Source organism: Gymnoscopelus braueri, assembly GCF_963280865.1.
Source record: "Gymnoscopelus braueri genome assembly, chromosome: 1".
Classification (NCBI taxonomy): domain Eukaryota; kingdom Metazoa; phylum Chordata; class Actinopteri; order Myctophiformes; family Myctophidae; genus Gymnoscopelus; species Gymnoscopelus braueri.
In genome coordinates this window covers 18067916-18084588 of record NC_137603.1, presented here as the reverse complement: position 1 = coordinate 18084588, position 16673 = coordinate 18067916, and the positions used below count along the sequence as shown (strand labels likewise).

At 39.3% G+C, this 16673-nt stretch overlaps 2 protein-coding genes across 3 annotated transcripts; one reads left to right on the top strand and one right to left on the bottom strand.

The window, feature by feature from the left end:
* The first annotated feature begins 340 nt into the window (after positions 1–340).
* On the top strand, positions 341–5684 carry bloc1s6 (biogenesis of lysosomal organelles complex-1, subunit 6, pallidin). 2 transcript variants are annotated; one of them, XM_080436347.1, is made up of 6 exons: positions 341–385; positions 772–875; positions 1607–1769; positions 4162–4249; positions 4385–4471; positions 4683–5684. In XM_080436347.1, exons 2-6 carry the CDS (start codon positions 806–808, stop codon positions 4800–4802), a joined length of 528 nt encoding a protein of 175 aa, XP_080292473.1. In that variant the 5' UTR covers positions 341–385; positions 772–805; the 3' UTR covers positions 4803–5684. The 2 variants fall into 2 exon arrangements, with proteins under 2 accessions (XP_080292473.1, XP_080292474.1); XM_080436348.1 differs by lacking the exon at positions 341–385 and adding an exon at positions 412–509.
* A 5953-nt stretch (positions 5685–11637) lies between these two features.
* mibp2 (muscle-specific beta 1 integrin binding protein 2) lies at positions 11638–14755 on the bottom strand. The gene is made up of 8 exons (XM_080424474.1): positions 14484–14755; positions 13816–13906; positions 13510–13558; positions 13041–13230; positions 12766–12837; positions 12554–12660; positions 12013–12116; positions 11638–11906 (listed from the first exon to the last, which is right to left on the bottom strand). Exons 1-7 carry the CDS (start codon positions 14507–14509, stop codon positions 12019–12021), a joined length of 633 nt encoding a protein of 210 aa, XP_080280600.1. The 5' UTR covers positions 14510–14755; the 3' UTR covers positions 11638–11906; positions 12013–12018.
* Between the last annotated feature and the right edge of the window lie 1918 nt (positions 14756–16673).

The window sequence follows — 16673 nt, the reverse complement described above, 5'->3', positions numbered from 1 at the left end:
GGCAAGGCTGTGACGTCACACATAGGCGGAAGCGTGTGTGTGTGTGTGTGTGTGTGCGTGCGTGTGCGCGTGCGTGTGCGTGTGCGTGTGCGTGTGCGTGTGCGTGCGTGTGTGTGTGTGTGTGTGTGTGTGTGTGTGCGTGTGTGTGTGCGTGCGCGTGTGTGCATGTGTGTGTGCGTGTGTGTGTGTGTGTGTGTGTGTGTGTGCGTGCGTGCGTGTGGTCCGATAAGGGTCCGAGCCTGTAGTTTCACGCTCACATGACGCACCTGACGAATCCTTGTAATATTTCTTGTGGGTTTCACCCCTCATCCCAGTCACATGACTGACGCCAAGAGTCACATGATGTTTCATTTTTTTCCTAGACGCAGCAATAACATTTAATAAGGTAAATATACACTTTACCAACACCTACATGTGTTCACAACACTACAGAGACCTGCATATTATAACTCTATGATAGACACCTCTGCCAGACAACTACAGTTAACCTAAACTTACCCTTACTTTAGGTAAAGCTTATCGAAACCTTTGCTACTGTGATTTCTTTTGCTATCAGGAAGCTGGCTGGTATAACGCCTTACATACACAATACGAATTACGACCTAATTAGACGCATTAGAATTATGTCGATACTTTAACCGAGTCGGTTAAAATATGGACATAATTCTAATGCCTTTACTCATATTGTTTTGATAAGAAGAACTGATCGCCAGTTGCTGTTGGTGTTGATGGAGAGAGATAAGTTGTCTGACCATTGGTTCCTCATTCCAGGTGATATCATCAGTCTGGGTAAATAGCTTCACCCATGGAGGTAGAAGCAGAAGGACGGGAAGATGAGGGTCCATCATCACAGAGTGAATCTCCACACAATGCAGGTGATTGCTTTGACAATAATAACCAGTGGAGCACGAAGTACTCACATTTTGTAAAAGTATCAATACGGCAATGTTGAAATACTCTATTACAAGTAAAAGTCTGGCATTCAAAATTTACTTGAGTAAAAAATTACAAAAGTATTGGCATGAAAATGTATTAAAAGTACCAAAAGTAGGAAGTCACTCATTATGCAATGTCCCATTTCACAAGTTTTCAAATGTATAAAACTCTTTTGAAAATAGCCGATTTTGTGATTGTGAGCTTGTAGATCGGCTATTCTCAAATGGCCAAATTGTATATACCGTAGGGCTGAGGTGGTTAATGTATGTTTTGTCATAATAATCAAAATCTACAAAGTAACTAGTAACTAAAGTTTAAGAATTGTAGTGGAATGAAAGTATAACATTTTCCTCTGAGATGTAGTGGAGTAGAAGTAAAAGTACTGAACATTTTAAATACTCCTGTAAAATAAAAAATACCTAAACATACAGTACTTGAATAAATGTACTTAGTTACTTTACACCACTGATAATAACCACAAGAACACACTTTGCTGAGCTTAACTTAATTCATGCTATGAAATTACAACTAGATATGAGATGCTTTGGTCACTAGAAATGCATGCACAAAGATATGTGTATTATAAAGTGATTATTAGTCGGTCAATTTACAGAGTGAGGTTTGGTGAAGCAGTAGCCTATATTTTGTTTGTCTTTTTTATCACTAACAGATCTCAGGCTGTCACTCCCAGAGTCACTGTCTTCTGAGAACTCGGGGCCTGTAGAGGAAGTGATAGTAGTGGATAAGAACACAGTAATGAAGCTCACAGAGGGAGTACTCTCCCACTACCTACCCGACCTACAGAATTCGAAACAGGTCCTCCAAGAACTTACGTAAGTATTCCCAGGGATGCTAAGCACGACATTGCATTTGAAAGTGGCACTGTCCTCCGGCACAGGCATGTCAACATCTGCCATTGTATGGCATGAATCAACCTTTTTACTTACCAGCATCACGCATCCATTTAAATGTATGTCATGTGCTACAAATGTCCCAGCTAAGAAGAACTCAATGATATCCATGTCTTATAATGATCCAACCAATGGCAGATCTTAGTCAGATGCAAAATACCAGATTTTGGAGATTCCTAGACCAATTGTGGATGAATAAGCAAACAAGTAAATATAAAATAAACACACAAATTGAACTTTATTGAATTTAACCAATTGAGCCCTACTCAAAACTTAACACATAAACGTAAAAATAGCCAATCTACAAGTTCACATTGCATTGTGTTGTGATCTTGTAGATCTGCTGTTTTATAAACATTTTGATAATGTTTGAAAACTGTCGTTCAAAATTGGGACGCATCAGCTGCTGCTGCATACTTGCGTTACCCATGCATGTCATCCAAAAAGTCAAATAATGGCTGATATATTGGCCTGGCTGGCCATGGAAGTTGAGCTGAATATGTCTGATACAAACTCGCAAATGATCACTTTAAAACAAAGTGTGATTACTAAAAAGCCAGGCCATGATGACTGATGTGCTCCTATCATACTGTATAGGATATAACAAGGCATTGTTCAAGATATGGTACTCATTATGCCCTGGATTCAGATAATCCAAATGTATTCCTAGTTGAATTATTATCTGTAAAACCGGTTGATAGAAGGCGCGCGGGTGGTGCAGTGATAAAGCACCTACCCACCACCTAGAGCTTGGAATCCATTGTGGTGCATCCAGCTTTGTCAAGTGTCTATACGAACACAATTGGCCCATGTTCGGGGAGGGTGATATTTGTCACTGCACATACTCCTTCGGGCTGGGGCGACACCTATGACCAGGGCGGGAGGAGTAGGGCGGTGGGGTCTCCTCATTGGCAGGTGAGCCAGTAGGGTACAACAGCAGTGACAACACAGAAATGTGTGGAGCGGGTAATTAATTGGCATAATGAGTCATGACTAAATTGGGAAGAAAAATGGGTAGCAATACTCTAAATTATATAATAAAAAAAGGTTGATAGAAATACATTTTGTGAAAGATGCATTAAAAAAACCTCTTGATGCCAAAATAATGTGTCTCCTTTTAGCTACATTACATTACAGTCATTTAGCAGACGCTTTTATCCAAAGTGGATTCAACATAGGTAGGGAAACAAAACTACTAATCACCAGAAGTCTTAAGTGCATTTTCTGCTAAAACAAGCAACCAAGAGTATACCTAGCGCTAAGGTAAAAGTGCAATATATCAGCTACCTACTCTCTTAAACAGATGAGACAAATAGCAAAATAAAATGAGCAAGAGCTAAAACAAATAAGTATCGACTAAACAAGATCCAATAAAACAATACAACAATAAAGCAAGAGTTTGTACACCTAGTTAACAACAAGCTAGGATGTTAATATTTTGGTGACTTAAGCACAAAGCTCTAATATAAAAATGTAGCCCCTCTATCTGTGGCCTCTAATGAGACCTTTAATGTCTGACAGACAGACAGACAGACAGACAAAAAATTCTGAGCACACTTGCTGTGTGTGCATGGTGGATGAACCCTAATGAGAAACCCCATAACATTGCCTTTAGCACCACCCTCAGGCCAAAATGTCAATTTTTCACACAAGATATCTCATAATCAAATAGGATTATACAAGGCCTTTACCCATATGAACTAAGTAAATGCGCCATGATTGCAGGACATGAATAGGACATGATCGCAAAAATAGGACATGATTGCAAAAATCAATAAGCCAACATAGTTGGCATGCATGATTATATATGAGTACAAAAGACATGATTAAGTTGCAAATTCTAAATTTGCCAACATAGTTGACATGCATGATTAAACCTGATTACAAATGACATGATTACTAATGAGAATTAGCCAACATGGTTGATATAGATAATTATAACAGATAACAAAGCCATACTGCAAAAAAATATATGTATAATGAGTAAACATGGGGTAGACAAGAAACAAAACTAAAAGGAATCATTGAGTCTCTGTTGTAAGGAAATGTGTGACAATAATTCTGTGAAGCTACAATATGTAGCCCCCGCCCCCCCACCCAATTCTGCAGCTCGTTGTCTTGTTTTTGCGCTTTTTAAATGTTATTTTTGTAGTTTATTCAGAAAGGAGAGTGTGGTTAGTGCACTTACCGGCTCTGTTACACCAGGCACTCCCTAATATACATTTTGATGAAGTATATTGTTGTGTTAAGAGTCAATAATCATCACTGTACTTGTTGAGTATTGAGCAAATTGAGTATTTTTTGTCTTAAACAGGCAAAACCAAGTGATAGTCCTTGACACTCTGGAACAGGAAGTAACCAAATTCAGAGAGTGTAATGCCCTGATGGACCTCAATTCACTGGTATATTAAATCATTATATGTAATATAATTAGTATAAGTAATTATTACTAAATATTCATAATGAAATGTCAAAGTACAACATATTTAAAACGGCATGGATCAGGAATGATTAGTAATACAGTGTGATGATATTAGTTTACAGAGGCAAAGGTTTACCACAATAAGCTGGTGAACATACGCAAGGAGATGCTGATGCTCCATGAGAAGACAACAAAGTTAAAGGTATCACTTGACTTTTACCTTTCTTTTACATAATAATATTAATAACTTGTATTTGTATCAAATCAAATCAAATCAAATATAGATTATATAGATGATGGGGAAAATATATTATACCATATTCACACGGCTGCTATTTTGCTCGTATGTCATACGGCAGAGCGTGGGAATACAGTGGATGGTGTTCTGAGTGCGACGATTGTTTATCTCATAGAAAAGGGCTCTGAAGCTGCAGCAACAGAAGCAGAAGGAGGCACTGGAGAAAGAGCAGCAACGTGAGAAGGAGCTGGAAAGAGAGCGGCAGCTCATCGCCAAACCTGCTAAAAGAACGTAGGATCACCAGCCAACACTACTCTCTATTAACTCTGTCATTGCCAAGAACACCACAAACCAAAGACATGAACTGAAGCATAACATCCTGGTTTATCCTGCTGTCCACGTTGGACGACGACATATACATTAAAATAGACGCATCTGAGAATGGCAGAATTTACTCGAGAGACTCAGTCGTCGGATAACGGCCAACAGAGTGGAATCAATGTATTGACTGTGTTTTTTTGTCAAAGGTGAAAGTCATTACGTCTTGGTGCTGGACCTTAGGGTCCTGGTCCTGGCTACATGCTCCATTAACACTGAATGTTTTTAGATCAGTGTATTGTTTTAGAGGCAGATACTTCTACATCTATAGTGTACAGTAAGTACGTTGTAGACTTTCTGTCTGGTGTCTGACATTATGTTAACCCATTGAGACCCGAGGCCGATTCTAAAAACGCCTTCTAAATCCATCTAAAGTTTTCTGAAAAACTTCAAATATTTATTCAAAAAATACATGTTGCTATATACTGTACATAGCAACAACAACCCCAAAAGGGGTTCCCGGATTGAAAGGTATAGTTACGTATAGGGGTCACCGGTCTAAATGGGTTAATAGTGACGGTATAATGATAAATAACATCCACTGGATTTACCAAGGCCAGAGATTCATTGTTGGCATCATTATTGGTCAAAATCAACTATAATTTCCATAGAGTAATGTGACGACTTCTTTTCTTTTTTAAGCAGAATCTCTCCTAAATTTATAATGAAGACAACATGATGTGCCTGCCTTGGGCTTGGAGGTGTAACGCTCTATACTCCTGTCCCATACATATCGTTCCCCACAAAAAAAATTGCTTATGAAATCCAAGATTCTTGTTAATTAAAAAGCCTGACATTTTCCTGTTGCTTTACTTTTATCTTAGTCAAGTGTGCGATGCCATTTAGTCCACTAGATGTCAGCAAAGCCTTTTTTGAGGAGTGGCCTGTGTTCCTGCTCTGTACTACTTAAATCAGCTTTTTACTCCAGTGCAAGCCAATTCTGCTCACACATGCACGTTTAGGTTGATAAGTCGTACACAGATGTCAACAACAAATAGTTTGTCTTTATACAGATATTTGAGAGATCTGAAATTAAAACATCTCATTGAAGGAATGCCCGTGGCAGTTAGTTTACAGAAAAGGAGGTTACATTCCTCCCCTTAGCAGAGGGCTCTTATGTGTCTCTCCTACAGTTCACATAAAACTCTAATTTTACTCTCACTACTACTGCAGGAAACATCCAAAACCACCATCGAGTACTCCACCCCACACCCACCTCTCTTTGAAACGGAAACAACACTGGCACCACAATGCGGCTGAGGAAAGGTCTAGACCCAAGGAGGTTCTTGAATCAAGCTAATAAGGCAAATTACTACTCAGCACATTATCAATGTAGTTTGTTTTACATTGTTCATTTATTTGATTATGAAGGCAGGGATCAAAGCAAGTAAGGCTCTTATGCAACACATGTTTTGTCTCATATGACAGAAAACTGCGAGTGTGTTCGATGAAAATGCGTACCCTTGCTTCCACATGGAATGGGGGGGCTGGAGGGGTTAAGTGATGAGGGGGCCAGAGTTGCAGTGGTTTCCGAGGCTGGGCTGTGCTCCTCTCAGCCCCTTGCTTTTGGTTTTGACTTGTCTCCTCTTTTAGAAACTTGGCCGTCGGGGGGAAAAAACAAACCCCACCTCGCCGTAGCCACAAGCGAGTCACAGACGTGCAGCAGCAGATGGTGTTGTAGCGGCCAGCCTTCCTGTCTAAGTAAACAGTGATTCAGACGGGTGAGGAGTGGGAGGCTGTGGCCCGCTTCGGGCCAAGCACCAAGCCTCTCCCAGACCCACCAAAACAGGATATGGTCCTACGGCCCACACTAGTAATTGTTGCATCATGTTATTATTCCCCTTAGGTTCTGCCATTCGGTTGACATGGTAGTATTCCATGCACATCGTTTACCATGTGAAGTGACTAGTGCTCTGGAAAACACATCCCCTTGTGGTGGGTTGAACCAACGGGAGACTGTATGAGGTTACTTTTCCTTAACCAATGAACTCTTATATAACTCCATACGTAATTCAGGACAGATTGGCATGGAGAACATGGGTAATTAGGTTTATATGACTCAACAACTGGTACAGAATATGATTTTGAACATAATAATCCATGTAACCAAAATGTTAGCTTTGCGAACTCTCAGTCATAGGATTTGACAGTCTGACTCTGCTGCAAAAAAGAGAAGTGTGAAGGTAAACGGTCTAGTGTTGTCTCTGAGATAAACAATGTCTTGTTGTCTCTCAAGTGTGGTATGATTTCTTCCCGAGGCCAATTCTGTGCTTCCAGCGTAAATACAGACAGTCTTGGTGTACCACAGTCAGTGAAAGACGTCTAGTGCCAACCCAAGGTACTGGCTCCACCTTGTTCAGCTCACTGCCTTAATGGCCTAAGTGGGTCAAGCATTTTCAAAACAAGGTCTCACAACAAAACAAAAAAGTTGGAAAACAAAAGGTTTTATGGAGTCAGTGCCTGGTTTTCGTGGGCTGCTCTCGGGCTGCAGTAAATAAGTAAATATAGACATGAGTTTTATACTGGCAAAGAGGCTTTGAAGAGCAGCATAATTGTGGCGAAGTGAAAGGATGATTTGATTAAACAAATGTGCCCTGTCCCTGTTATTTTCCTCTGCTGGGCTGGGTAACAAAAAAAGGAGGAGAAAATATGACTGAGTGAGCATGGCAAAGCTGTGAAAAGGGCAAAATGTTGGTACTTAGAGACAGATGTAGTCAGACATTTACACATCCACAGTCCCCTCCGATGCCAGAGTGGTTAGTGGAGTGTTTATATTGTGTGTATGTGTGCATGCGCCCACACACTGTCTGACCTGGGTGCAGTGAAGGTGCGACAGTCTAAACCGTACAGTATGGAGTTAAAAGTCTAGGATTTATAGTGTTGTTTACATGCACTATTTGACTTAACCACAGCAGACTGTCTGTCGTTTGCCCTGCTCTCTCCATCCACTGTGGAGAGGTGTTGAGAAAGAGAGTAATGGCAAGTGATGACAGATACGCACGCACACACAAACGCACAGAAACTCACACACGCATACAACCAAACTGACATGATCCAGAAAGATTCAGCCTTATAACTCCTGGTTTGGTGGTTGGTGGTTTAGATAACTGCAGGGTTCAGAAGAGGCTCTATGCATGTCTGAAGACGTTAGCACTATCACCTCAATTCTATGTGTTTTTACTTATAGCCTTTATATGCGCCCATCAAGTAGAAGGCGGACACTGGCTAGTCCACAGCAGACCAAGTCGGGACATGTTCATTTAAAAAAATGTTCTAATTTGCAACAGGTATTAGTTGGGCCATAGCTTATGTATAATATATTTTTAAAGTATAACAAATACATTTGACTTAAAGCTAAGAAAGACCGAAAATGTATGATGACTCTTACATAATAGTGTATCAGTATGCCTCAGTGAAGCTCTGGAACTTTTTTTGTTTTTGGCTGGAAGACTTGTAACTCCAGGTTACATAACTGCTTATCTCACACATTCATGTCTAGGTCGACTGAACATGGCAGGCTTGCACAGCACACTTTTGAGAACAAAGGGGACAGCAAAAAGAGTGAGCTTGCATTAACCCGGAAATGCAGACGTTTTTATTTATTAAAGGATGTAGCCTAAATGGTGCGAGGAGTGTCTTGTATGCGTGACTATTTTTATGCATGGTTTGAAGTTGAGAAGCAGGAAGTGATGAGAGGTTTTGTGTATATTGAATAAGCATACCCTTGACTGTACAGGGTAAACATTTTGTAGATCTTTAGAACAACCAAAGAATTTTGTTCCCAAAACAGTTGTATGCCATTGAAGAAATTGACTATCAATTAAAGGAAGTTTATAACATATTTGTCTTCTCATTTGCTTTTTGTAGATCCTGTTGCCTACATGTGTATTTTGAAATGGTGACTGGTAATTTTGTAATGAAAATAGTTAAAGTGCCATCGTTTGAAGGAGATTTATATTTCTGTACATAAATACATACCGTAAAACTAAGATCATCTCTAGCATTTCCATGGATACCTTGAAAATATTGTAAAATCTTCAAGCAAATAGTTTCATTATAATCAGTGGTGACAAAATTTACACTAGCTATATAATGATGCTGGTCCTGAGAAACTAAAATAGCTTGTAGGAAATTCCCAGGGTGCATCAAATTGCCACATCTACTGCTCTCTCTCTCTCTCTCTCTCTCTCTCTCTCTCTCTCTCTCTCTCTCTCTCTCTCTCTCTCTCTCTCTCTCTCTCTCTCTCTCTCTCTCTCTCTCTCAACACACATGCACACTGCCTATACATTCTGATAGGTATGAGCCCATTTTCTGAGGTTAATTCTAACTTAAGCCTTAATGGCTGACTGGTAAACACAGGTAATTTGAGTGCCACTGACAACACATTAACTAGCTAGTTTGTATGGCTGATTGCCAGCAACTGAACCAAAAGGTTGCAGGCAGCAAAATCACAGACAATACTGTATAGAATGTCTAAAATGGACACATTAGTTAGATAGCATGCAATGTGGGACAGCATAAAATTGTTACCATTTATAATTTAGACATTTAGCAGACGCCCTTATCCAGAACGACTTATAGTTGCAACATCTGAGTAAATGGCACAAAACCTAGTCAACAAATGACAATGAAAATAGTCACAAGTAGAGTGCAAAGAGAACACTCTAGTGCTTCAAAGAAACTGGGATACCAGGTAGACATCAAACCTAGCATCTGTGTAAACAAAATACAAGACAAGAAGGGATACGGTATAAGGAAAGATGTGTGCTATATGGGGTGGTTGAGGTTCTAGCAGGGGTGCTTGCATTCATGTATTTATGCCAATGGGTTTGAGTGTGCGCTAACACACAAACACACAATATACACCTACAGTATGTTCATGTGATGAAGAATAGTATGTGAGGCCTTAACACTGCACTGTGACAGCATTGCCTTTGAACTTGGTGTTACTAAATATTTTAACAACCACACTGAATTATCAAAAACCCATTAAATGTTGAAAGTTATTTCATTTTTATCTATAAATATACATATACTGTGTATGTGTGTATATATACGTAGAGAGAGAGAGAGAGAGAGAGAGAGAGAGAGAGAGAGAGAGAGAGAGAGAGAGAGAGAGAGAACAAGCTAGATCAGTCATCTGACATTGAGACAGACAGAAGACAGGTTCACTGTGTGAATGAGTATGCATGCACATGTGTGAGCTGTTGTTATGACAGTCTGTCTGGATCCAGAAGCCCTCAATAGCAGCATTGTTTTGTGCATGTTAAGGTCACTATAGATAGAACACATGGGTCACTCAGAATTCTCTCCTGGTCAGGCTTGTTTCTACAATCATACATATACACAAATACATATACAGTATATGATATGTATTTTTTTATATATATATATTTAAAGGACTATGTTGCATTATATACTGCAAACCTCACTTGTCATTTTAAAGAAAAAAACAATAGCAAGGATCCACTAACAGAATAACGAAAGGAAACTCATATCCTATATACTTTCCATATGTAGGTGAAAAGGCAATTCCATGCCCTACTTCTCTAGCACAATGTGTATGAACAGCATTGCATAATACTACATAAGTGAAGTAAGGACTGCTGGAAATCTACCCGCCCCCTCAGTGTTCCTAACTCATGGTTCAAGATGTTCCAGACCTCCGTTTCACTTATTCTACAGAATTTCCATGGTCAGGGAAATTTTAAAGACTATAATAGCAACGGATCATTTGTGTTAATTGGCCAGAGACCATACATTTAAGCACAAATGGATGTATCCATCATTTAATCATATCCTGCAATAGCTTTACACTTGCCTTGTCATTATGGACAAAAGATTATAGAAACCTATTTAAAATGTATATGTGGTTAAGGTATTTTAATATGGCATATAAAGGCTTTATTAAAGTGATTATTGCAAAGTATTTGTTTGCTTTTATACATAGATTACAATAAAGGTGGTTGGCGTGTTACATAAAACTAGAAATAGCAACCATGTTTTTCTGAATACAGCAGCCCCATTACCTTGTTTTCATTCTTGAGGGGGTTGGGGTGTATTCAGTTTTGAAACCCATTTGCTTGGTTGAATTCATTCACACAAAATTTGTTATGTAACTCAAGGATTCTAGAGTAGAACGTTTCCTCTTTCAACATCACATGATGCATTGAGTCTTGTGATGCCGCTCTGCTATCACTCACACCAACTGTCGCCTGTAGGTCAGATAATGAATGTTGTACACTCACTGTATTCCAACGCCTCAGGGGTTGAGGTGACGAAGGACATGCATAATGAGCAGTAATAGAGACAAGCTAGGACTGAGGACGGTGCCCTCAACCCACAGTCAAGGGAGGAGTTACAAGTGATAGTGTACTTAAGGTAGGGTAAGTGATATTTTTTGTAATTTATTTTGTTAAAGTACTATATTCTGATAGTAATCATTGCTACAGAGCAACAGAGCATTTGTTCGGTCACAGGGGTCTCTCCAGCTCTTTAGGTGACACATTTAAGCCAATCAGGAGAGAGCCCTGAAAATGAATTTTCTGTTTAATAAAGAGCTGGAGAGACATGGGAGACTCCTTTTACTGAACAAACACTCTATTGCTATGAGTACTATCAAAATATAGAGCTATTTAACACTTATTTTAACCAAAGTAAATCACTTACCCTACCTTTAAATACTTCATAATTATGCGTTCAATGCAAATGTTTGATATGAGCAAAATAGAAGCAACTGAATATCAACAAAACAGGTTTGCAGAAGGATCTTTTATTGATGTTATGTAAGCATCCTCTGAACTTCTCCGTCAACTCCAGGAGTTAAGCTGGTAACAAAGCAATAAATATGGTGGATATAAAAATCATGCCAGCATTTGATGCCATCAGGTAAGGAATAATTTACATTTAGAAAATTCGTAGCAGTCAACTGTTGAGCTGCCAGGTAGAAACTGTTATGGCAAGGCGGTGTTTTTCCTCTAGGCTGAATATGATGAACTCCTCTAAGCCGATCATTCATGACCTGTTACAAAAATGAAATAAGAAATCCATTACCTCACAGGTTTATACTTACAAAAAAAGTGTTCTAATAAAAACAAATGTATACTGATGAGTACCAAATGATGTACCTTTGTTTATTGCAGACACTTCTGGTCATTCTGGATACCATTCAGGATGTCTCCGTAGACAAAGTTGTACAGTTGCTCCTTTGACTTGGTTCCATCTAGCTGCACTGTAATGGAAGATGCAACATGTTGGCACTTGGTTCATGTACTCTATTAATCTGCTTAAGGGTAACGTCAATATTTAACCTGAATCCTATCAAATTAGACCTTCAAATGTGGGTGTGTTGAGATTTTCAGATTTTCACACATTCCTCCTACACGATGGGATTCACATTAAACATTGACAAAGTTTAGACCTATTGTGTAACCTATACCTTTCAATCCGGGAGCCACCTCTGTGTCTCATTAGTTGTTGCTATACATAGCATAGCAACATCATTTTTTACTTATTCTTTGAGTAAGAATTTGAACGTTTTCAGAAAACTTAGGTTAGGTTTTAGAATCGGCCTCAGGTCTAATTGGGTTAAAGCGTTTCACTGACACAAAAGTAGATGCTGAGCATTGCTGACTAAACTGAAATGCACAACACCAAACCGATACTTACAAACATCAACTCTAGTCTCCTCCATGATGTTCTTGTGTTTGACGTACATGGGCCAGACATGTCCATCAAACAGACCAGGTGGGTCTGGGACCGTGTAGTTTCTTGAGCTGTAGGGGTGACACACATCAGATGAGACATAATAAGGAATGAGGAATAAGGAATAAACCTCACTACCATTAAGTCTCGTACAAACAACATGATGAAGCACTTACCACCTCCTCTTTTTGCATTCTTCGTATGGAATGGAAATGAAATAACGCTGGTTCAGCACGTCGATCAAAGGTCTGCAAGAACAGTGTGAAAATGTAGTCACTTACAGATTAACTGCATGTAATTTTGGTTACTGTATTACTAACTGATTATAATAACATGCAAGTAATTAGTCATCTCTTACCCATTATATTTTGGGTAATAGATCAACCTTCACAACAATTACAATTAGATTAGAGTGAGCTATTCAAACACAGAGCATGTGTCAACTTCTCACCCATAGGTGTAAAGCAGGAAACCTTCAACAATCAGGATGTGAGTCTCCTCCTCCTTCTTGCGGTCAGACTCCGAAAGAATGTCGGTATCCAAGGTGTTATTAACACCATGCGACTTCTCAAACTTCAAAGGGTTCTCAAGCCAAGCGTAGATCGTACTCATCATGGCGTCCATGTCCAAAGCAGTAATGACTGTGAAAGAGAGGGCGAGAGAGACGAGACAAGAGACAGGGGACAGAAGGAAGCAAGCACATAGATGTATGGAGAGAGTGAGAAACGACATGTAATGCGTATTGGAGATTAAGCATGCTTGCAGATTACATCAAATAAGACACCATCCACACACACCCCCTCTCACTCACACCCACTCTCTCTCTCTCTCGCCCCCCCTCTCTCTCTCTCTCTCTCTCTCTCACACACACACACACACACACACGTAAACAAAAGCCCTCCATAAAGACCCAGGCTTACCATCATACTGCTTAAAGCCATCTTCACCAACTTCAATCTGATCTTGGGGCTGAAACATATATGGATATGATGTACCCAGGTACATTCCACTAGTACTAGACTGCTAAATGCAAGTCTCTGATAGTGGTTCGATACACTATGGCACTTTAAAGCCACAACATCAGAAGGAGCAATCTGTATAGTTACACATTAACTACATCAATGCATAATGTAACAGATATCCAGTATCACATGGAACTGGTGTTTAAGCTCCACAAACTATCCCTTTATCCACAAATGGGGGGGAAAAAAGTGCGTGAAACTCACCTTGAAGAAGTCATCCTGATGTACCACGCAGCAGTTGGGCAAGTTCTTGATCAGCCTGTTGGTGAGGGTGGTCTTCCCTCCATTGGTGACCCTGGTTAAAAAAACACATGGTCGATCACTTGATGCACGCCCAGCTAACGTTACTAATAGTAATATAATGCACATGGCACACTGAACCTGGTGTACCCTGCGGGCCTCTAGTAAATAAACAATGTTTAGTGTTCATTTGGCGCAGTTTTTTTTTATGTTATCCGCTTAGCCTACGTAGCCCTACATTGCAATATGTTATAAGACGATTAAACATATTTCAATATTTGTTACTTAAATGTCAAAGGACTGTCAAAGGTAATTTACATGTGGGACGCATTTTTTAACAATAAAACAAATAAATACAAGTAAAATAAGCAGGGTGATTAAACACATTTTTGAACATTTTTTTTTTAATGTTTTTTTTTTTCAAATATACGTATAACGAGTAAGGTGTTTTTTTTTTAACAATACACATTTTTTAATTTATATTTAATTAAAACGAGCAGGCCAGGGGTGGTTTGGTTAGCCGGTGTAAACCGACGAGCAGCACACACACACCCCGCTTCCACGTGCGAGGCTTGAGGGCCTAGCATACAGTAGAGCTATAATACAACAACCATTCATTCACACACACTCACCCGCCGATGCCGATAATGATCTTCATGTTTGGATCGTGTGGAAGCTTCAGAAAAGTCGCAAGGAAACGTCGATAATAAAAACCCAGGGGAACCGGTCAGTTCACTTTCAGGAGTCAGTGATCAGACGGAAGAAAGCTTAAAAAGAGAAGGTTGCAGGATTAAACGTCAGCTACTTGAGGGCTCCATTGTAGTGAGTGTGAGTTAGGGGGTGAAAGCAGGGCGATGTTGACTCTGGTTCGTTCTTCCACACCAAGAGAACCGGATGGCAAGACGAGTCCTACTCATACTGGCTAGTGAGCCATGATTGGCTATATAAAGCGTTTTCGTCCTGCGGAAGGAATCCGAAACAGCCAATGGCTGAGTGTTACTTCTTTGTCCCCGCCCCCCACCTTCCTTGTTGTCCTCAGCATATGCCTATGACTCCTTATTTTTAACCCATTCTTGCATTTTAATCAGTGGTGGAAAAAGTACTCACATTATTTTTTTTACTTATGTAGTAATAGTAGCAATACTGCATTGTAGAAAAACTCTGTTACAAGTAAAAAGTCTGGTGATCAAAATGTACTTGAGTCAAAGTGCAAGTGCAAGTTGGCATCAAAATGTACTTAAAGTACCAAAAGTAAAAGTACTCATTATGCAGAATGATTCACAGGTTATCATTATGTCTAAAATCGTTTGAAAATAGCAGATCAACCAAGCTCAACAACGCGTCTTGTAGATCGGCTATTTTCAAATAGCAGAAGTTTAAATAGGGCTGAAGTGGTTGATGTATGTTTTGTGTAGTGACAAATAATTGTAGTGGAGTAAAAGTACAATATTTGCCTCTGAGATGCAGTGGAGTAGAAGTAAAAGTATAGCAAATTGGAAATTCTCCAGTAAAGTAGAAATACCTCAAAATTGTACTTAAGTACAGGGTAAATGTACTTAGTTACTTTACACCACTGTCCTTAACCCATTCTTGCATTTTAATACAACAAATGAATTTGAACATTTAGGAAAATAATAATAAATAAAAACAGGGGGGAAATAGTCTGTATGACTGTGCTTGTTTTACAGCTAGGTAGTATTTCCATGTTTTCTATGAAGTCATTATGTTATCTGATTTAGGTAGCATAATAGATAGCCTTATCAACTTGAGGACCCTAATATAACACTAGTGTGTAAATTGCAAGAGGGTCTGCAGATCACACTTTATTTGCCGATTAGCACACACATGTTGAATGTAGTATGTGGTCTTTATAATCTTTTGCCTGTATGTCTAGCAGTGTTATAACAGTGTTACTGTATGATATTATGCAAGCGGAGGCTGTTCTGTACTTGGCAGCCAGGTGAGACAGACAGAAAACTACCAGAGGTAGCTTACTGACCTGCAGGTTATCTGAAAAAGATATAAATTCTACCATTTATTAACAAATATTCCTTTTCGGTCTCCTGTGTTGTTTTGTTTATCTACCCAGCCAGTGCCATGACACAGTTTCCTGAGGTTACAACCAAAACATCACTTACTCTGGGGTTTACACCCTCGAGAACCTCAACTATGAAGGGGACGTTGCCAAGTAAAGGAATCCAATGATTTCTATTTAAAGCTGGCTTGATTCTGAGCCCATTTTGACATATGAATCACAGCTCTTCCCTTTCTCCTGTCTCCGTGTCTTAAAAGTATATATGCACATTTATTTCCACAGATGAATTGAAGAATCTGTGAGAGGCGTGCCGCTCTCTCTCTCTTCATTTGGTTACCATGCGTGACGTTAAGAACACAGTTGTCTGTGAAATGTGACTGATCAATTCTGATGGGAAAAATCATGAGTCAGAATCACTTTATTCACCAAGTACAATGAGTTTACAGGAATTTGTCATGGTGACATTGGTGCAAATAAGTCTCTCCTTTATAAATGATTGCAGAGTCAGGACCTCAAGTTCAGTGTAAGGAGACATTGGAATAGACATGCAATAGAAAACATAAATTATGATTATAGGACTACTACATAGGCTACTTATACAGTGGATTATACAAAGACATTTGCATAAACACATGATTTTCTAGTGCATATTTACAGTTTGCATCTGTAAAGAGTTAAGTCACGCAATGTGGAAAAGTGAAGACTGTCATATTTGTACTGATTAGAATGAACATCATAAGATAAGTTGTAATAAGTATGGCTCACAGTTGTTATTACTGCCGGGTTG

Bases quoted from the DNA above. Each gene is read 5' to 3' on its own strand.
- mibp2 (XM_080424474.1), bottom strand. From the start codon at position 14,509: ATGAAGATCATTATCGGCATCGGCGG. The intron at 13,559-13,815 runs GTGAGTTTCACG...TATATGTTTCAG, and splicing joins ATCAGGATGACTTCTTCAAG to CCCCAAGATCAGATTGAAGT. The intron at 12,661-12,765 runs GTAAGTGCTTCA...TCACCCCTACAG, and splicing joins GAATGCAAAAAGAGGAGGTG to CTCAAGAAACTACACGGTCC.
- bloc1s6 (XM_080436347.1), top strand. From the start codon at position 806: ATGGAGGTAGAAGCAGAAGGACGGGAAGATGAGGGTCCATCATCACAG. The intron at 876-1,606 runs GTGATTGCTTTG...TATCACTAACAG, and splicing joins TGAATCTCCACACAATGCAG to ATCTCAGGCTGTCACTCCCA. The intron at 4,250-4,384 runs GTATATTAAATC...TGATGATATTAG, and splicing joins TGATGGACCTCAATTCACTG to TTTACAGAGGCAAAGGTTTA.